The 20,646-nt window shown below is 49.3% G+C and overlaps 3 protein-coding genes and 1 non-coding gene across 6 annotated transcripts; 1 reads left to right on the plus strand and 3 right to left on the minus strand.

The window, feature by feature from the left end:
- Window positions 1-4,215: 4,215 nt before the first annotated feature.
- Window positions 4,216-6,131, minus strand: ALKBH4 (alkB homolog 4, lysine demethylase). The gene is made up of 3 exons (XM_046902570.1): window positions 5,800-6,131; window positions 5,520-5,717; window positions 4,216-4,922 (listed from the first exon to the last, which is right to left on the minus strand). Exons 1-3 carry the CDS (start codon window positions 5,911-5,913, stop codon window positions 4,281-4,283), a joined length of 954 nt encoding a protein of 317 aa, XP_046758526.1. The 5' UTR covers window positions 5,914-6,131; the 3' UTR covers window positions 4,216-4,280.
- Window positions 6,019-19,400, plus strand: LRWD1 (leucine rich repeats and WD repeat domain containing 1). 3 transcript variants are annotated; one of them, XM_046902569.1, is made up of 16 exons: window positions 6,019-6,921; window positions 7,440-7,581; window positions 8,933-9,167; window positions 9,601-9,720; window positions 10,783-10,935; window positions 11,822-11,962; window positions 12,579-12,914; window positions 13,518-13,644; window positions 13,871-13,980; window positions 14,432-14,639; window positions 16,218-16,290; window positions 16,374-16,514; window positions 16,822-16,919; window positions 17,512-17,673; window positions 18,258-18,382; window positions 19,046-19,400. In XM_046902569.1, exons 1-16 carry the CDS (start codon window positions 6,039-6,041, stop codon window positions 19,184-19,186), a joined length of 3,195 nt encoding a protein of 1,064 aa, XP_046758525.1. In that variant the 5' UTR covers window positions 6,019-6,038; the 3' UTR covers window positions 19,187-19,400. The 3 variants fall into 3 exon arrangements, with proteins under 3 accessions (XP_046758525.1, XP_415759.3, XP_015151486.2); XM_415759.8 differs by having other exon boundaries at window positions 6,626-6,851; XM_015296000.4 differs by having other exon boundaries at window positions 6,626-6,847.
- POLR2J (polymerase (RNA) II (DNA directed) polypeptide J, 13.3kDa) lies at window positions 19,280-20,574 on the minus strand. Its single transcript, XM_015296005.4, has 4 exons — window positions 20,486-20,574; window positions 20,244-20,333; window positions 19,955-20,129; window positions 19,280-19,778 (listed from the first exon to the last, which is right to left on the minus strand). Exons 1-4 carry the CDS (start codon window positions 20,536-20,538, stop codon window positions 19,743-19,745), a joined length of 354 nt encoding a protein of 117 aa, XP_015151491.1. The 5' UTR covers window positions 20,539-20,574; the 3' UTR covers window positions 19,280-19,742.
- On the minus strand, window positions 20,396-20,457 carry MIR12233 (microRNA mir-12233). Its single transcript, NR_161988.2, has one exon. It is a non-coding gene; the product is annotated as a microRNA mir-12233 (primary transcript).
- Window positions 20,575-20,646: the final 72 nt, after the last annotated feature.

Here is a 20,646-nt window from a genome sequence, read left to right on the forward strand (position 1 = left end):
TGTTTCTCTCTGGGCACCGGGTTCTCCCCTTCCATGGGAGTATTTTTGCTTCTTGCCACCTGGGTTCTCTCTCTCTCTTCCCCGTCACCTTTGTGCTGTACCTATTCCTGTTCCTTTCCCAACAAGAGCACTCCATTTCTCACCTCTTCCTCTCAGTTGTTTATGTGTTCACTGCTGTTGGGTCCAGACATGCGTTGCAGTAAGATCTCCCGTGGTATCAGCGAGTAACAGAAACTTAATTAATCTGTAAATGAGTGGGTGGCAGTCCTGCTGCCCCGTGGCTGGCAGTAGGACTCCATCAGTCAAGCAGGGAGATGCCTGCCTTTCCACACCTTGCTGCTGTCCTGCAGCCTGGCAGCACCGGCTCATGTTTCGTGCCTGTCCTGGGCACCTCATCCCGGTCACCCCCGGGGTGTCTGTCACCGCTGGCTCTTCAGGTATGAAGGAAGCTCTGGGGTGCCTGCATGGGTGTGCTGCTCCTGCGCTGGGGCCAGGATGGTGTTTGTTTGCTTCCTGCACCAGCTGTGGGCCCTGCAGTGCTGCCCTCATCCTCAGCTCTCCTCATAAGCTCTCATTGTGCCTAGGCAATCCCTCCAGCCTGTTCAGCAGGGCTCAGCCAGGTCTCGGGGCTCACCTTGCAGCGGGGAGCAGCCACGACCCCTTCCAAGGCCTTCTGTTTCTCAGGAAGCACTTTATGCCAGCAGCAAGATGCCATTGTGTGCTGCAGTGCTGCCTCCTGGAAAGGGGAGTGAGAGGTAGTGCAGCTTTGTGTCACCCCATGGCTGCTTCCCTCATTAGCAGCAGTACAGCCCGGCCAGGAGCGCAGGCAGGCACCCAGGGTGGTGTCAGGTTCTCTTGGTGGCAGCTCCCGCTCCCTGAGCTCCTATTTTTAACACAGGCAGGCTGTCAGGTCCCAACCCGTCCCATTGCTTTGGTGGGCAGCAGCAGCCTCAGCACCGCTGCAGGCTGAGCTATGCTAGAGCTGACTGCCTGGGCCCGATCCATGCGACCAATGGAACGGTGCCAGGGCTCGGGGCAGAGCATGCTGTGCTAAGTGCTGCAATACATGGCAGTGCTTACAGGGAGATGGTGGAGCACACATCCTCTGGCTTCCTGGTGCTGAGGGCCCGGGATGGCGAGGGCGGCTGGGGACTGGTGGGCTGCAGGGATGGATGCTCCCATTCAGTGCCTTTCTGTGGTTTTGTGCTGGATTTCACCGTGTCCCATCTCCCTTCCCTTCCTTAAGCTAACAAAAAGTGTCAAGATTCTCTGTTTTTATAGCTTTGTTATCTTCTTGCCTTATCTTAAAGCAGCTTCCTCAGCAGCCTCCCCGAGAGCCGCAGCCTCAAGCTCAGGCCCTGCACAACCAGGCCACGTGCTTATCTTCTGGTTATCCTCTCACAGGCTGCCTCCTCTGTACCGCTGTCAGACAAGAAAGTGGCTCCAGCAATGACACACTGGCTGAGCTGAGAAACGTTCAGTGAACACCCACGCACAGGGCTCAGAGCTCACCTTCTCCAGGCTGTGACTGCCAGTGCAACGCTGACTGCTGCACACGGGGAGAGAGCAGAGCTCTGCATCTGTGCTTCACCAACTCTTGGTTTATCTCTTCGTGAGCAGTGCTTAATGTAGAACGAGGTATGTATCTGAGTTGTGAGCAAAACCAGATAGACGTGCTAAGTTTTATGCTTCTTGCTGATTTCAGACTGGTTTTGGTGTTTTGAAAGACAGCTGAAGTCCTCCAGCATCCTCTGTGGGTTAATCTGTGTTCTACCTCTTGTTACTTAAAGCTGACGTAGATATTACACCTGTCCTTTTAGAACATACTAGGAGATATCAGATAGATGCACTTGCCTTTAATGACAGAATGGTTCTTGGCAGATGCTTTACAAGGGCAAATCTGGGTTAAAAAGATGAATAGCTCTGATAGGAATTCCTATAGTTTGAAGTTTGTCATACAATAATTATACTGAGTGGGCAAAATCACTTTTAACGCCCAATTAATTAAATCCTCCTTATACTTTGCTTACATTTCTGCAATACTGATAATCCAGACCCGACCATCACTATCCCACAGCACTGCAATTATGGCTCTTTAGGAGAGAATGTACATCAAGTTTTAGAAAGTCAACCTGATGGGTTTGTAATTGCAACGTGATCTGCCTGAGGTGGGGCCCAGGAGACCGTTCAGCAGGTGAAAAATGCCAAAGGATGGACACAGCAATAACTGAGCTGTGACTACATTAAGTTTGGGACTGTAAAACCATCCTGACAAAGCCCTGAGTTCTGGGCTCACGAGATAATGATTTGCAGATTTTAAACTGAAGATATTGAGTAGGCAGAGCTGGAATTTTCTGGCAAGAGCAGCAGCAGCTTGCTGTACAGCTCAAAGAAAACTTCAGCTAACAAATGCAGAGCACAAAATGAACTAATATTGTTTGTCTCATCATCATGGCACGCTGATTCATCAGCAGCCAGCATCTGCTCCCATTGCTGAGACAATGAAACAGCAGGTATCCATGCCAGAAGGATTCTCACAGGCTGAGAGCACGATGGAAATGTAAAAGGGAATGTTGGAAATAATGGTCAAACATCAATGGAAACGGTCGATTGCTGCATTTTGCTATGTGGAGAGCAGATTGCTGAAGAGGCTGAGCACCAGAAGGCAGCAGGGTGGTGGTAGATGAGCTCTCAAGGCTTGCCCTACCTGCAGAATGGGTTTCCTCGCCCAGCGTGGTTCTCTGCTGAGCCCCCAGCAGACTGCCAGCCATCTCCTGCTTGGCCCAATGTCTTTCAGTGCGATAGCAGCAATGCAGGGCCTGGGGACAGCATGCTATGGAGCCCGTGGGTGCTGGCAGCACAGGGCTGATGGCACCAACCTGCCTCAAAAAGGTTAGGAATTGCAATTTTGAGATATCCGTGAGAACTTTCTTCTGATAAAGCTCAGCTGTCTCATTGCAGTGAGAGCCGTCTGTCAGAGAGGGCATGCTGGGACTGCTGCTGAGGCAGTGATACCGTGGGTATGGGTGGAGGTTTGCTGTTTAGGATTGCCATGGAAGCGGTGCTCGCTGATCCCTGCTGCAATCACTGTGTAGCTGTGTCAACAATTGTTTAAATACAGGGCTAAACTAAAACTGCTTCATTGCAGCCTTGAAGGAGCATAGTTGTAACCATTTCAAATGTCCCGATTCACCTAACTGATTTCTAGCAAGCTAGTTTTGTTGGGCTGTGGAGCTGCCTCCTCCGCACTGCCTGCAGCAGAGGGCAGTCTGCAGCATGAATGCATTACTGGTATGTTAAAAACCATGTGCTGTGCCAAGGAAGTACTTCTAGGACAGGATATAGCTGTACAAGGATGCTGAAATCTCACCTAATAAACATGCCCCTCTTTTCTAAACAAAACCAGGCAGCATTGCAAAGTGTCATTTCATTACTGTAGCTGTGACAGTGCTGAATGGTTTTGATTATCCAACTGTGTTGGTTAAGGATCACGCTTCTTCCACAGCACAGCTTCATTTTCAAGAGCACAGAAGTTAGTTCTGAACAGACAGATGGCCCTCAATCAGCCTCAGTCTGCTACAAATGACGACTTGAATCTTAGGTACAAGGTATGATTCAAACCTGACTGCTGGAGGTGCCAAGAAAAAAAATGACAGCCACTGGTGCTGCAGTCTGCTGCCCAGCTTATTCCCAAAATCTGACTCTAAGTACTAAGAGCAGACAGCAGGGCTGGGATGACAAATGATGGGGAAATAACACAGCCTGCGTGAGCCTCTGGTCCGAGCTCTGCCCAAGCCATCTCGGTGGAAGAGTCAGCATTGGCCCTCCACAAATGCAGCTTTTTGGTTCCAGAAGATACAGGTCACACACAGCATTTATGGTTTATCCCCACTGTTAAAGTATGAATCTTCAGCAAAGGACAATTACTTTAATTAGCTCTCAGAGTGTTGTACTATCTGTGGAGAGATGTTTGCCTGCCCCCTGGAGAGCTTCTCTCTCAAGGAGCAATCTGAAGTGGGTGAGAAGACAGCTGTGTCCCTAAGGCACAGGTAACAGTAAAGCAGGATGATCTAAGAGCTGCCGTTGCCCAACGCAGCCTTCACACAAAGAAATGCCCCCTCCCTTTCCTGCACCACCTTGTTTGTATTTGTAACATCCATTTGATTCTCTCTGTGCACACCCAGTTCCTTATGCACACTTCAGAAATACATCAAATTCTACAAATCCGGGTTTTTATTTCTCACACTTCTTAGGACGCGATCCGAGCCGCCCTTTGCTGATCACACCGGCGCTCCTTGAAAGGAAAGAGCTATCTCCAGCAGTTCCTTACCCAGCTCCTCACGCCTTCCTCCAGCACTGAACTCTGCAGACAGCTCCCTGAAGGTGACACACACTCGCCGATGCTCGATGTGCCTGCGGTAAATGGCGTGCTTCCACTTGTAGCGTGCGTCACCGTACAGCACCACCAGAGACCTCCTGGGTAAGTGAATGGCAACAGTCACTTCCTTACTTGGGACGAGCCTGGGGGATAAAAGGCAGCTGCTTCCCTGTTTGCCTGAATTCTCGCACGCTGACGTCTGTGTAAGAGATGCACGGGGATTTAATTCCCCGTTTTCATTACCGAAAGTAGGAAATAATTGGATGGTGTCCTCTGAATCACAAGACATGGACAGCACAGTTTTTGAGAGCAAGTTTAAGCTAACCAGACGCTCTCCCCACAGCCACCAATCATCAAAATGCGGGTCAATGGCAGAACCTCTTTCTGGCCTGTAGTCCAGATTGCATTGTTCAACAGGCAAGAAACCACCTAGCACAGAGCAGGCCTCCATCTGTGCTACAATCTTTTTACTAAAACTTGGCAAGCCAGTAAAGCCACCAGCTTTCAACCTCTGCTTCTTGAAGTTCACTTTGGGTCCGTAATCCTGTTGGAAGAGGGGGAAAAAACAGCGTTAAGGGAAAACCTGGGACAAGACCTGAGGCTGTGATTCCTATGGGGTCCAGGCTTTCGAGTTCTGTTCTCTCCCAGCAGCTGATCGCCAGTTTCCAAAATCACAGAACCATTAAGGTTGGAAAAGAGCTCTGAGATCACCAAGTCCAACCATCAGCCCACCCCCACCGTGCTCGTTGAGCAGCATTCCACAGTGCTACATCTGCCCTCTTCTGGAGAACCTCCAGGGATGGTGACTGCACCACTCCCCTGAGGAGCTGCCTTGGACAGGCTACATTAATCTCTCTGGAATTGGGTTTCTTAGCTGTGAAGCAAAAACACAAACAAACAAACAAAAAAACCCTTACTTCTCTCACCTAAAGACTGTGTGAACTTTAGTGCCTGAACATGCAACATCCAGCACTGAATGTAATTGTCATTTGCTTCTGCAAGCAGCTGATTTTAATTAGAAGTCATTCTTGTGCTTGATTTCAGACAAGGTTCCCAAAGAAGAGCTGTTAATGAGATATGTGAGTGGACCGGGTTTGAAATGCAGAGGGATCTAAGAAGAAATGTGCTTGTAAAGCCAAACCTGCTTCTTCCGGCCGGACTGCGAGGGCTTCCATTCATCCCGGTCCATCAGTTCAACCATCTCTGCTTCCTCCTCCTCACTGACGAACTCCTCTGCCAAAAACACCCCTGGGAATGGAAAGGCCCAGCCAGCAAATGGGGTGTGCTCATTGCCTTCAGCTAAGCCCGTTGATGGACAGTAAGTGAAATTATCATCCCCCTGTGGAAATGACAAGAGGTGACAAGGACGTGAGGGGGGAAGCTCTCGTGACGAGCTGTTTCCTTCGATTTACCCCCACAACCTCCATGTGGAAACTGCCTGCACGGCTCCTGGCGCTGTGAGGAATGTTGAGCACGGCCCTTTCCCGCCCTGGCTGCGTTTGTGCCCGTGGCTTTCTACCTAACAGCTCCAGCATCGCTGCTTCTCTCTCCCTGACAACGTCTCCATCCCGCAGTGATGCGGGAGAACGAACAGGTGATGCTGTGCCGGGGCTGCCAGGCCGGCCGTTGCGCAGCGCCGTGTGCCGCCCCGAGGCGGCGGATGAGCGCAGCTGCCCCCAGCGGCGCCGTGCCGTCCTGCGGCCCTCGGGGACGCGTGCCCAGGCCGGGGGGTCCCGCGCGCCGCCGCCCGCACGGCCTGAGGGAACGCGGCCCGCCCCGCCCCGCCGCCGGCCCCGCCCCGCCGCCCCCTCCCCGCTACCTGTGTGGGCGGAGCGGCCTGCGCGGGCCCCTCGCAGAGCAGGCAGGAGCGGATCCCCTTGCAGCCGCAGCCCGGCCCCGCGCCGCCGCTCGCCGCCGCCGTCTCCTCCTCCATCCGCCCGGCCGAGCGCGGGACGCGGCCGCTCTCTCCCCCCGCCCGCCCTCGCGGCCCGGCCCGCTGCAGGTGAGGGGCGGCACGCGGGCTCGGTGCAGGCCGCGCGGCGGGGCCGGGGGCGGCCTCGCTCTCCCGGCGTCCCTCGCGGCGCCGCCGGGGCCCGTAGCGCTGCTGTGCGCCGCGGGGGCCGTTGGGAGCTGTAGTGCCGCGCGCCTCTGGGGGCTCTCCGGGCCGCGGCGCGGTGGGGGCATCGCGGGGCCGCGCCCTCGGGCGGGCCGGGCCGCAGCACCGGGCCGGGCGGAGCGGGGCGGAGCGGCGCGGCCGGGCGGCCCCGAGCGCTTCCCGGGGGCGGCCTGGAGCGGGCCTCGTGCCCGCAGCGTGAAACGGCCGGGCCGGGCCCCGGGGCGAGCAGCCGCCGCTCTGCCGTTTCGTTCGGGCGCAGCCTTTTCGTTTTCCTCCTCCTCGAAGCCGTGCCGTAGGCCCCGTACAAAGGACCGCCCTTGGCACGGGCACGCAGCGCCGAGCATCCAGCGCCTGTCTGTATGCCGAGGGCCCCGGCGGAGGAATGGGGGGACGTGGCTCCGGGCGGACGGGGGGGAGCTTTGTGGTGGTACGGGGAGAAGTTGCTTACAGTAGGGCCGGCCCGGTGAAGGAACAGCCTTGCCGAGCAGCGGGTGTTGCTGTGGATGGTGATTAATCCAGCTTACCCAAGTGTGAGGGAACACAGAGGCTGTCAGCGGGGAGTCCATCCGCCTGGGCAGCTCTGTGTTCTGTGTCACCCCCCCGGAGGACACAGCTGCCCCACATGTGCTATCCTGAACGCTGCTGGGGGCAGTCCTGGGAGCAGAGCCTGGCTGCACAGGGGGGGGCCTTTAATGCTGAGAGCCCTCACAGTGCAGACAGCTCATCTGCTGCAAGCCTGTCGCTCGCAGAGCAAGCTCTTGGGATGGGCTGGGTGGGCTCCTTCGGAGTGTGTGCCCACCTTGGTGATCACCCCCCCTATTCTCGTCTCAGCCGTAGAAAAACAGCACTTCAGACTCAGCAGCAGAAGCAGCAGCCAACCTCCTGATGTTTTTCTCTTCCTTTTAGAGTCGGTTGCGAAGGACTTATCCTTGTTTGTTTTCCCAGGGGGGCCACAAGAAGAGTTCCGACAGCTGCTTGGTGATTGCAGCAGGAGGGCGAAGAGAAACATGTCAAAAATTACCACAGAGCTGCTTTTGGAAAGAGCGGTTCCGAAATCGACGAGGCTCCGAAAGATAGAGACCCTGAAGTAAGTGCAGCCGGGCCTGTGGAAAGTTCCAGATGAACTCAGCGCGGGTGATCTCCTTTCAAGCATTCCTACTGAAATAAGAGAAATCATTACAAAGCACGGGGTTAGGGATGGCGTTCTCAGTGCAGGATCAGTGAGCTGCTGCAGTTGCTGCCTCTCTTCACTGTACGTGTTGTTTCCTGGGCTCTGATTTCCTCGTGCTAAGAGGTGCTCCTTCCTTCCACCCAAACCACTTCTGCCTTTGGTAGCAGTTGCTCAGTGTCAATAGGAGAACTGCTTCTGCTCTGGATCTACAGGATTTTCTTAATGTTTTGGCATTACGTCCATTCCCTTTATTTTCCCCTCCATCACTTTGCTCTAAATCCAATTATGTTACTATCTGAAACACTGCAGAAAGGGTGAATGAGCTGACATGCTTAGCAGCCTCTACAGCAGTTTTATTGCTCAGATCCTCTCGGAGGTCACTGAACATAACAAATATCTTTCCAAATGGTAAATAACAGTGGGATATTCTTTAGATTGAGAGCTGGTCCCTCCAAGTGACTCATCCAGCTGATTTCTGGCAGGCGTCTGTGCTGTTTTTATTGCTGATGGAGGAGCTCTGGGTTTCATATGTGCTCGTTCAGGTGACTCCTTTTAGTTTGTCTTGTGCTGAAATCATTGTTTTCAGGGAAAAACTTGAAAGCTTACCTATAGAGTGTAGGTGGCAGGAATCTGGGTAACAAGGTGGTGTTCAGGTGGCTGAAGGAGTGAATTTCTAGAGGTAGTTTTTCCGTGCAGCTTCATGCCATGATTTTGAAGGGTAATATTTCTGAAAGTCCAGTTGGGGAACGCTGTGCTGAGTCTCCCCCAGTCCTTGTCTGTGTCCCAGCCCCAAGTGGTGCTCCTGCTTGGAATCACGACGCAGCAGTCAGCTCAGCATTGCAGCCAGCTGAATTCTGTTCAGCCTTTCATGCATACTTTGGCCGGTTAGGCTTCTGAGATGATGAGTGAGAAGTGATGTTGCTTTCTAAATCTATGTGCCTGATTTATTCGCTTTTTCTGTATGTGGCCCTTTATTTACTAGTCATTATAGATGGAGATTGTTTGTTAGAGGAACTCAGGCTTATATCCTCAGAAGACTCTGGCTGACAGCGCTGGAAGTTCCCTGTGGACTTCAGCTAAATGGTCTAATCAGACCGACATGATCCCTCCTGTAATACACAGGTTCTCATTTTCTCACTGAGGAAGGGTGTTTTTCCCTTCTCTCACCAGACTGAGAGGTGCCCCAAGGTATGGCCCTGTACCTTGTGAAAGCCAGCACTCGTTTTGCAGTGAAAGGCAGGCAGCTGGTGTTCTCTTTTCCTTTCAGCCTGTCCAAGCTGCAGCTGAAGACTGGAGACTTAGACCCACGTTTGTTTTCACGTCTGAGGCACCTACAGAAACTGGATCTCTCTGATAATTTATTGGACAAGTTTCCCAACAGCCTAACCCTGCCTGATCTGCGTGTCCTGAACTGCAACAACAACCAGCTGGAAGATGTCACTGCTCTGAAACAGTTCCCTCTGCTCGAGGAGCTAAATTACGAGAACAATGGGTACCTCACAGTGAGTTATTTCCCATTCTTACAAATATTACATAGTGGGGGAAATAAGCAGCAATTATACCTAGCTCTTAGATGTTATTCCTAGGCAACAAGTGAGGGCACCTCAGAAAGCAGTCAGTGCTTTTATTCCCAGGAGGTGAACAGAATGCCTTGCCTTGCAGGCAGGTCAGAGCCCAGTTTCACCACCACCACCTTGTGTTGGTGTCAAGTACTGCAGAAGTGTGAGGCACTTGGCTGCACTGGTGAAGATCCCGACTTACAGGGAATGCAAAAGTTGTTATTTAAGTCAGAAGTGCTGAGAAGACTTTATGGAGTGTCCTTTCTCCAGTAAATACGTTCTGCTCTCCCTTGGGTTGTATTTTAATAAGGAACACTGTATGTGAACTGAAGCAACCACCGTGTGTACAATCTTTGTAACTCTGCTGTCTTTCTAGCTCAATGATGATTATAAAGTGATGTTTCTTTTGCAAAATCTTCGGCTGCTCAATGGCAAGGACATAACCAAGCTGGCTAATCACGTGAGGCGTGTCAATAGCCGTAAGCTGACCAGCAAGGTAAGATGAGCAGTATTTTTTTCACCTCTGAACACCTGCAAACTAACTAAATACCATGCCACAGTATGGGATGTACTTTAAATACCTCATTACTACTTTCTCTGGTCACTGCTTGCATTTGTTCTACTCATCCTGTTGCCACTTCTACCTTCGGTTTCAATCAGTGTGAGGACGTTCTGTGTTTCCATAGTGCTGCTGTGCCTGACTCTGTTGGAGCACTAGGCTGCAAAACTGGTAGGAACCGACAGCCAGAGAGTTCTTGTCTAGCAAAGAGGATTTGTCATGAGTGCTCCACAGGGACAGGAGCAGCGAGGGCTGTGTTTGTGCCTCCAGTTTTCTAGGTCACTCAGTTGCCATGCAAAAATGGAATAAACGGAGTGCTTCCTTACCAGCTGCATGCACCTCTCCATGTAGTTGGTGTTACTGTCCTGGCCCCAGGAATGGGAGTTCAAAATCAGGCTCAGGATAATCTTGATTATCCCAGCGTGCACCAGGAACAAGGATTTGTTCTTTCTCCTTTTGCTCTGCGTGCCTGGAATGGTACTTTCACTTGCATCCGTGGTCATTCAGCTCATGACATATTCTCCCTTCATTGTGCCCAAGGTTCAGAAGCCTTTTGGAGTCAAGATATCTGACTTTATAAATGATGATGGCGTGTGTGTACTGTGCTTGTGCACACACACGAACTACAAGAAAACTCAAACGTCCCCATTGTCCCATGCCTGTTACAGTCACCTGTCAGGTGCTCTCTGGCAGTGAAGAACTGTGTGAGACTTCTTAAGACCACTTGCTGTGGATCTAGAGGCATGAAATCAGCCATTGGCTTGAGTTCATCTTGACGGTATATTCTTTGCCACACAAACTTGGATCAGAGGGACTGGATTTTCTTTGCACTGAAGTTGTGCTTCAGGTGCTGGTCAAATAGATTGAGTAAGTACCATCATGCGGATAGTGGAGCCGCAGGGTTTGACAGTTTCTGAAATGTTTTTACAAGTAACGTTGTGCTTTTCTGCTTTGCTTTTCTGTGGTATACTGTTGAGTAAGCCCTGTCTTTCTGCCTAGGTTACTGCTCACTGGGAAGAATTCTTCCGTGACCAGCTTCCTGAGAAGTACACAGCTGAGCAAGTGAAGTCCATCAAGAAGAAGTTCCTGAAGTCAGTACAGACCAATGTAGTGTATGGACCCAGCTCGCTTAGTGAGTTCACCCGCTGGCGGGTAAGTTGCTTTTCACTCACACTCCTTTCTTCTGGCAAGGGCTCTGCAGCCTGATCCTGAGCAGCTCTGATTGAAGTACTGTGTGGAGTTGGGCTCAGAGGACTCTTTTAGGAGGATGGTATCTTTTTTTTTTCCCCTCATTGTTTTGTTAAGCAGTTACAGGAATGCCAACGCTAAGTGTGCACCAAGATGCAATGTTTGTCATTAGACGTTGGTTTTTAATTCACAAGCAATAATGATGCTTGTACTAATTAACAAGACTGCGGTATTCCTAGTACTTAATTTTGCAAACTGCAAATCACTTTAATGCCAGCCTTTAGTCTTGATGCTTCTATCAAGGAAGCTGTATGAAAGGAGAAAAGTTAATGACAGAACTGTACTTGCTCCTAGTTATGGAAGATACCATTTCATTTATAACACAGGGTTTAATTGTATATGCGTCAGCTTCCATCGCTCCTTTGTCTTGTTTTATTTCTGGGATGTTGTTTTGTACCTTGGAAGTCCATCACAGAGTGAAGTTCTTGGATCAAGTAGCACAGATGTAGTCAGCAGCACAAACTACCGCTGAATGTTGTATGTAGAGGTGAAAAGTCCATCCCAGCAGGCAGTGTGATGCACTACAGGGTGTTGATCATCTGCAGAAGTCATTGTAATCACTCATTTGCAGTGCAGGTCTGCAGATTCTGGTCTGTCCTGTGCAGTTTGCAGCATCCACATGATCTGTATGGTTGCACATTTCAGTATGCCCAGTGAAATAACCTTGTGAAATTCACGTATAATAGGGGAAGAACATACTTAAAAGCCCAGCAAACCAACTCCTGTCATGACATATCAAAGTTTGGCTGTGGTTCTGTCTTTTGTATCTATCAACATATTTGTTTCTAAGGTGAAAATGATTGCAGAAGAGTTTCTGACTTGCTCACTGGGTCTGGAGTTAAACACAGATACTGAAACAGAAGAAAACATGGATGAGAATGAGGAAGAAAGTGCAGAAAGCTCCAAGGAAGCTGCAGAGGAGGAGGCTAAGGTAGGTGATTTACATTAACAATTTACTTTTCTTTTTAAATTACATTTTAGCAAATTCAGTAATGCTTGTCAGTTTCCTTTAATGACCCTGTGGTAACTGTAGGGGCAGTCTCAGGCTGCAGCCTGTGTTCAGCAACTAGGACTTCTTTATGGCCAGAGTGAAGCCAACCCAGCAATAAGAAGGCTGGGTTGCTATTCAAGAGCTGCTCCATTCATAGGAAACCCAAAAGATCTCATGAGTATAAACCAACCCACTCCACCCATCCTTTGGGGAAGCAATATTTTTGATTAGAGAACTGGTCTGATGTGGTCAGGCTGAGATGGTGCTTGCCCTCTTTGAAACAGCTGCAGACTGAATCTTCTCAGACCACAGGCCAGATTTGTTTTTGCATTTATGTAAATCACGAGTAACTGGGGCAGGAGAAATGAATTGCAAATCAGGCTGTTGTTAGCTTCTGCCTCTAGGAACTCTGTAAGTCTGGGCTGTCTGATTTTTGGAACCTAGTCTGTGACTTTGGGAGGGTAGTGGGATTTGAATAAAGGATCTTTCTTACTTGCAAACCATCTGCACATCTTGGGGAAGCTTCTTCTGCAGAAACTGACAACATGCCTTATAGGTTACGGTAACTCCCAGAAAGAGGAAAAGAAATAGTTCAAAATCACGTTTTGGAAGGAAGAAGTCCAAGTCCAAGGCAAAAACTGAGAAGGAGAGTGTACCTAGAAATTCCAGTCAAGAGGAGGATGACCCAGCTCCTGATAAAGCAACAGCATCGAATGAGCCAGCCGAAGAGGCAACCCCTGAGCAGGGAGATGAAGGGACACATAAGAACGGAGAGCAGTTTCCCAAAGGGCAAAGCAATAGAAGATCCAGCCAGCTGACAGGAGAACAGAAAAGCCAGGAGCAGGACAATGGGGTTGTTAACTTGACCCCAGTAAGGAACTCCAAGGGCAAGGTATGTTCATCACCCCCCTGGGGTCAGGTTTTCAGCCTCTTGGTTTAGTGGGAGGAGCTGCACTGAGATGTCAGCAGAGCTCTGCATATCTTGGAGCTCATGACTGGCCAGATATGTTGTAAGTTACGGTTTTATTCTGTGTTCTGTTTTGTTTTAAATCTCTGAAATTTCAGGGAAGGCCCCCCTTTGGAGACAGTGAACACACTGCAACGGATGGATGCACCAGCAGCAGTGGTGCTCTGAAAGCCTATTCTTAGAAGTGGGACTGACATGATTTGCTCTCAGGTCAAGCTGATGGCTGCACGGGGGAAAGTGTTTCCTTCTCAGCTCTTATCAGTGGGGTTCTAAAAGGGTTTTTCACATTTCTGTACAAGAGAAAAGAAAGTTCAGTACTGGGGTCTGCAGGGCACACCTTTTCTAAAACAGTTTCTTTCTGTTTCGGGAGTCTCGAGCATCAGTGGCACCTTAATCTCTCCTGCACAGGAGGGCTGAAAAATACTCTGGTTTAACTCAGGTTGCTGTGTTTGGTAGAGGGTTCTCCCAAGGCAATCACAAACCGCTGTGAGGGGAATGATTTTTCTAAATGTGGATGGTTTATTGTAGGAGGATTTCAGTGCAGAGCCATTGCATTTTCTCCAGTGTCACAGTAAAGGCAACAGCCGCGAGGATTTTAAAACGCAGCTCTGGTCCTGTGTCTTCGAGCCATTGCTTGACTGTGCACCCAGGAAAGGTGAGCTCTTAAAGAGGTTTGCAGGATTCCCTGAACCACCTGTCTCTGGAATCCCAGCAGACCCCATGTGTTAGACCCCAGCTTCATCAAGCTGTAATCTCTGTTGTCAGGAAGAGATTTGTGTACATACTTTGCCTTTGAAAACAGGAGTCTGGGAGAGCACCAGGCCGTGTGCAGTCTTCACGTGTTATCCGTGAACTTCTCACCTTCTCTTTTCATCTTTCAGATCCCATTGTGAGTTGTTCCAGAACTGTGGCAACGTGTGGAGGGGAGTCTGTCTGTCTGATCGATTGTGAAACAGGGGTGGTGCTGAAGAAGTATAAGGTGGCTACAGAGGTAGGTTGCAAATATGAACGATGAGCATTCAATGGAAATTCCATAATCCTTTTTAATTCCACAGATAAAGATGTTGTAAACAATTCTGAAAGAAGGTTGCAAGCATTACTGTGGACAGGTCTGAAAAGACGGATACTAAATATTTCCTGCTTGTCATTCTAGCCTGGTTTGTTTTCATTTTTTTATCAGTTTTATGCTTCTCTTTTTTTTTTTTTTTCAGAGGGGCATATGTGTGTCTATCCAGGCTGCTAAGAAAGCTTGACAGCATAGACTAATAAACATCCTGTTGTGATAGATCTTGTTCTTCCGAAGATGTTCTGAAATGCAGTGCTTATGCCTGAATAGTCGTGTCACTTCACCTGGATTGCTCCATGACAGTTATGTTATCTCTAAGCTAACAGCCTTCCTGCTGACTCTCTTTCATGCTGTTCTTGGTTTCCTTCTATCCTAGGAGTTCTTCAGTGTTGCATGGACAACTCTCCCGATGGTACTCAGTGACAGTCGGAAGAAATCTCATAATATCTTGGCAGCTGCAGGAAGGAGAGGGATTGTCAAACTGATTCATGTGGCAGCTGACTTCTGCTACGGAGAAATAAAGGCTCATAAAAAGCCCATTGCCACTGTCTGCTTCAGCCCAACTCGAGAAACTCACCTCTTCAGTAAGTCTCTAGTTCAGAATCTCATTAGCTTCAGCACCTAATCTGGAAAAGGTTGGGCTTCATTCACAAGGGGAACTGTCACCCTTGCTAGCAGGTGTGGGTAGCTGAGTGCTTGCTGGGACCACACAAGCACGAGTATGGACAGGCCTTATGCAGAGAGTTCTCTTTGGATGGCACTAGAACACAGCAGGTGCAAGTTGTTTCAGACAGAGTGTGACTCCTTAGCTGAGGTGCAGCAGCTCCAGTTTCTCACTCAGTAGCTCTCTGCTGTGCTGGCTCTCAGGGTGGCTGCCACACGCTAGCCACAAACAATTCCAGTAGTGGATTTGTTCCGCAGGGATGGGTAAGAAGAATGATAGGCAGAGCGGCCTGCTGGGGGCCAGGCAGCAGGTAGCCAGCTAGCAGGGCTCTCATCAAGCATGGCAAGAAGGACGGTGCAGCATATCTTGACCTGTTGGGTTTTGTTCTAATGAGCAAAACGGTGTGCTTAATTGCTTTGAAATAAATGAAAATCTTTAGAGTTCTGTGCCTTGTCAGAGATTTCTGTCCAGGTCCTGAGGTAGAAGTGAGCCACAGTAGGGCCCATGAGACCAAGGCTTAAGGAGTGGTGGGAAATGAACCGTCCTATTACAAATTGCAGCTGCATTGTCAGGTCTGTTAAGTAAGCTGTTATGGGGACATTGAGACCACACCTGCACCCCATAGCACATTGTCCTTCTTGCCTACAATTGCTCACATCCTGGAGTGGTTAGAGTGCTACATGAACCATTAAAAGTGGAATGAACGTCTTTAAAACATGTGCAGCTGCAATGGATACTTTCCAAGAGTAAGCTCAACTGTTAACAGCAGAAACCTGGAGAGATTGAGAAGTTGCTACCACATCCATGTAATGCTTAGTAGTGCAGGGTTGATGAGCTTGACAGTGTTGCTCAGGTGTGGACAGCAAGGCTTATTTTATTTAATATAAAAATCTCTTGTAATAAATTAAGTCTTTGCATGCTTGGAGACAGGGCATTAACTTGGTTGATTTAATGCCAACTGACTGGGATTCTGATCACTGAAAATACTGTCTTAGCCTTGTTACTGCTGCCACTCAGTCAGCTGGGTCACAAAGGCAGTAAGAGTCTTTTCTTTTAAATCTGTCCCTAACTTTCCCAATGGGGAGCTACTGTGGATGCAAACACAAAGGTGTGGAATACAGTGGAATCTGCCTCAGTAGGGATTGGAGCTCATGCAGGCTCCACAAGAACCCATGACCAGAAACAGGAACTTGAATGAGCACTAATTGATGTCCTCGTGAGGCCACAACTTGGTAGCAGACACCGGGAACCAAACTTGCCTTTTGTCTGCTCCTCTTTGAGCACAGGATAAGAATGCAAATGACTGAACGTGCATGTTTGACAATGTCTATGAAGTGGTGTTGAGCTGGGAGCCTCAATGACTGCTGCTGTACTTTAATGAGCTCTGTGATGCCCCAGGCTTAGTGCTATAGCCCCTGACAGGTAGAATTGCCAGCTAGCATGAGAAGAGCCAAATGAGCAGCAGTGTCACTACCTGCCTCTCTTCTGTGTCCTACAGCTGCATCCTATGACAAGCGAATTGTGCTCTGGGATATTGGAATTCCAGACTGTGACTACAATTTCAAAGCAAGGTAAAGGTACAAAAAACAGATGTGGCCAGTCTAGGAGCCCATAACTATTGCTTTGCAGCACCAGTTCACTGTTCTCTTTTTAGCCAGCTGCTGGTACTGGAATGTTTGTCTGTACCCTTACGGATTGCCCTGGTCCCCACCTGCCCAGAGCAGTACCTGCTGGCTGGCTGTGAAGAAGGCTGCTTTACGTGGAATATAAAACTGGAGAAGGAAGAGAAAACCAGGTGAGAGCAACAGTTGCTTTCTGTAACAACAGAAGTAGTCCTAGCTTTATTTGATACAGAGGTCTGTGCCAGGAATGCAGCATGGCTCACCAAACTTAAAGGGAGTAAAATAGCAGTCCCTGGAGCAAGCAGGCTCCTGGTACATTACAAAGCCCAGGTATCTGAAAAATTAATTTCAAGTGGGAATTAATCTGCTTTATCTGGAAAGAGATTAACACGTGGATTTCCATGTCTTGGGTTCTGTATCTAAGCACATTTTCAGTGCTGCTCGTTTCGGGCCTGAATTATTTCACTCTTCCTTCCCCAGGCCTTTTGAAGCCTCATTCAAGTTCCCTGATGAGGAGGGAGAAATGTCAACATCTCACAGGGTTGACGGTTTGGCTTTTCTGAATGATGATGTTGTAGGTGAGTATAAAGATGATAGCCTAAGATGTAAAGATATAAAGACGGTCCACAAGAAGTCAGTTACCTCTGTGTGGAAGGATGATGTAGAGGAAGTAAATGGGGTGTAACTGTATCTACTGTCGATTCTGGAGGGTTACACTCAATGGAGTTTCCTTCTAGACTCACTTATCTTTCTGTAAAGATGAGGTATGGAGTCACGTCTGAGCAGATCTGGAAAAAAGATGGACCCGACACAGCAGCCTTTGCTTAGCAGTGCTGAAATGGAAGGGAAGAATCCTTTGTTGTTCAAGGGCTGCTGAAAGCCCTTTGCAGAGGACTGGGAGTTCCCACAGTTTGGAGGCTTTGTAAGGCCTAGGGTGAAAGACCCTAGGGTGGGTCTTTCTGCATAGCTCTGCTTGCTGCAGTTTTGGAACATGTGTGGGACTGAGAATCCCCCTGAAAGCTCCAATTATGCTGAAATAGGGTAAAAGAAGTAGTTGCTGCTGCTGTCAGGTCCCATGTCTTGAAAGCCACCTTCTGGATGGACCGCCTTCCCCAGCTGTTTTGAAGCACTTCTCAGCACCTTACATCATCTTCCATTTTTCTTCCCTAGTTTCTAAGAGCTCCAAACCAGGATGCATATACTTATGGAGCTGGAGTTGGTCTTTTGACACTAAAGGAAAAGGAAGCCAGCGAACAGTGTCTGCAGTTATTCTAGCTGAACTGGAGTGGTCCACAACAGACTTGTCCTATCTCACACTCAGCACCTGCCCAGGTAGGCAGCACCCTTCTTCAGCACTCCCAGGCAGCGAGGCTGCACCAGAAGCAGCCATACTGCTCAAGGTTCACTTGTTTACAGTTGCAAATGCTTCCCCCTCCCACTCGCTGGAGGAGCCTGTTGTTTGAAGCAGAGGAGTGGATTTAATTCCCAGGCCAAGAGAACACAGCTGGCCTGCCACCCGTGAGCAACGGGAACCCTTAACTTGCAGCACTGCACTCCCAGCACAGTGCAGCTATTGGGCACCTGCTGCATATAAATACTTGAGGCTGTTCCTTGACTTTTAAAGGCAGATGTGTTTTACCTTGGTGTGATACACCTGTCACAACGCAGTGTAGGACTAACGAGGAGTAAAGAAACCTGATCTGAGCATCACTTTTCAGAACTATGGAGTCTGAATGGAGGTTTTCTTCCAGAGCTGGGTAGTTTAGTGGGGCTTTTTTTCTGTGCCAGAAAGATAATTTTGCTGGAATGTGACATCCTCTGTTGAGAGGGTAAAGCACTGCCTTGAGCTCAGCTTTATAGAAGAATGGACTCTCAGCTCCACTCTGGTTTTCCTGCTTCTTCTTTTGGTCTTACAGCAAAACTACATGTGTTCTGTGGTGATGAGAAGGGAAGTGTGTGGATATACCACCTCTCAAACTATACCACAGCATGGAGCTCTGCAAAGGGAAAACACTCGGACAAGAGAATCCCGCCCACACAGGTAGGTCTCGTTTATCCTTTGTGACAGAGCTGTGCTTCCCTTCCTCCCCAGGGCAGCTCTCTTGAGCAGCTTCACACCAGAACATGCCTAGTATCTTCCCTACCTAACATTCACAGCCAATTAAAACCAATCCCCAACCAATAGCGTGACCAAGGCCACCTCAAAACACACACACAATTGTGACAGGGATTATGAGCTGCAAAGCAAATCTGTTCACTCTCGTGTGCTGCAGCTTGACAGTTTTTCCTAGGAAAAGGCCTCTGTGAAAAAAAACACGGTGGTTAAACTGTACAGCCTGGCAACACAAGCTGTTCCTGCACTGCTGTCTGGTGTGCAGCCACTGTTGCCCTGCCTGGATGAGTGGAGGGGTAACAGAAGCAGCTGCTCTTTGTTAGAACTGCATGTGTGGAAAGGCAAGCTTCTGGCATATGTTCCTGCCTCCCTTCTGCTCATTCTTTCCCTGGCCTCTGAACACACTCCTGTTTTGGGTCAGTAGCATGCCCTTGTAAATGAACATGTTGGTAGGGATGTGTCCCCTCTGTTCCAGAAGCAAACACCACCCAGGCCCAGCTGTCAAACCAGGCTTTGCAATAATTAATATTCCCCAAGTCTCAGGGAAAGTGATACTGTTCCTTTTCTACACAAACTTTGTTCTCCTTGTAGATTCTCAAGTGGCCAGAGCTTCGAGCAAATGGGGACCACCTGAGCGAAGTCTACATAAACAATGTGATAACAGACCCTACTTTCACTTACCTTGTTGCTCTCACTAGTGTGAACATTACAGCAATTTGGAAGAAGTCATAGTTAGTTGTTATAGAATTTTGTTCCCGTGCTTTGAAATAGTGCAGTATTAGTGACTGTTACCCATGTTAACCATAAAGTTTTCTAGACCAGCTGTTACGTGCAAAAGGTAAAGAGTTCATTAAATGCATCCAGTTATTCAGGTTTTTTTCTGTAAGTTTACACAATTTGTGCATTTGTTTTATAGAAATGACACTTAATAAAACAAAATAACAAATCTGTGCTGCCAGAATCTACACTTGAAATGGGAAACCAGGAATGTGATCTGCTCCTGTCACTCAGCATCGCCTCATTCTCAAAGTGCAGTCCAGTTGAGCTACAGCTGAGTGCACGTAGTGGCATTAAGTGACCAATTAGAAAAGTAAAAACCATTTTAGTGAATTAAGCCATCAAATCAAACGAGACTTGTCAGATACAAACCTCCCCTCCCCATACTGCTGCCAAAAGTAAGTGGGACGAGAAGGAAGTAATTGCCATGAATGAAGGTTTAAATAAAGCATTCAACACACAGACACGTCGCTCTTCATCAGAAGTACAGTCCCGTCTTAGTGTGATAATTTTACTCGATTCCTTCCTGTTTGTCTTTGATGGCAACCTGGAAAGCACACAAACAGAACTGTCACTGAGCTGCAGGACGGTTTAAACACTGATCTCATCAGTCTTATATCAAACAGCAGAACAACTGCATAAGACAGCACCACCTCTGGGATACACCGTCCCTCCCCCTGGTTCAAAGTGTGAGCTTGCTGCAGTGGAAAGAAATGAGCTCACCCTGAATCTCTCCTCCAGGAGGGACAGCTCACTGATCAGATCCGTGATGGCGTTGGTGAAGGCCTCCTGGGGGCTGTAATCTGGTGTCGTTTGGACTCGGATGATGATTTTGTGTTCTAGGGGGTGTGGGACTTTGTACCCTGCAAACAACACCTGAGGGTCCTTCAGTAACTGCCTGGAAAGGAAAAGGAGTGGTGGACAAGCATGCATTAAACATATATCTGAGCTTCAAGAAAGCCCCAGTGCTCTGAACCAGCCCCCGGATTCCCCCATCCCCTCCTCAGCTCACGACTTGATGATGTTCCCCAGCGTGTGGTCCTCCTTGTTGATGGTGAACAGGCAGGCGTTGGGCACCTTGGTGTCCTTGTTGATGGTGATCCTATGCAGCACAGGGGCCGTTAGGGCAGTGCTTCACTGCACACAGCAGTCTGGGCGGCCGTGGAGGGAACCGGGGGGGCACGGACTCCCCGTACGGGGAGTCCGTGCCCCCCCCCGGTTCCCTCCACGGCCGCCAGCCTGGTTGCTGCTTACTTTTTCTCGCCTTCGAAGAGAAGGAACGACTCGAAGGCCGGAGGAGCGTTCATCCCGCCGCCTCAGAGGTGCTCCACGCCGTTTCCGCTGAGCCCAGAGCGCCGCTTCCGCCCGCGCTTCCGCCCTCACTTCCGGCTGCGGCGCCCCCTGCCGGGCGGGAG

The sequence above is a fragment of the Gallus gallus genome, chromosome 19, assembly GCF_016699485.2.
Source record: "Gallus gallus isolate bGalGal1 chromosome 19, bGalGal1.mat.broiler.GRCg7b, whole genome shotgun sequence".
Classification (NCBI taxonomy): domain Eukaryota; kingdom Metazoa; phylum Chordata; class Aves; order Galliformes; family Phasianidae; genus Gallus; species Gallus gallus.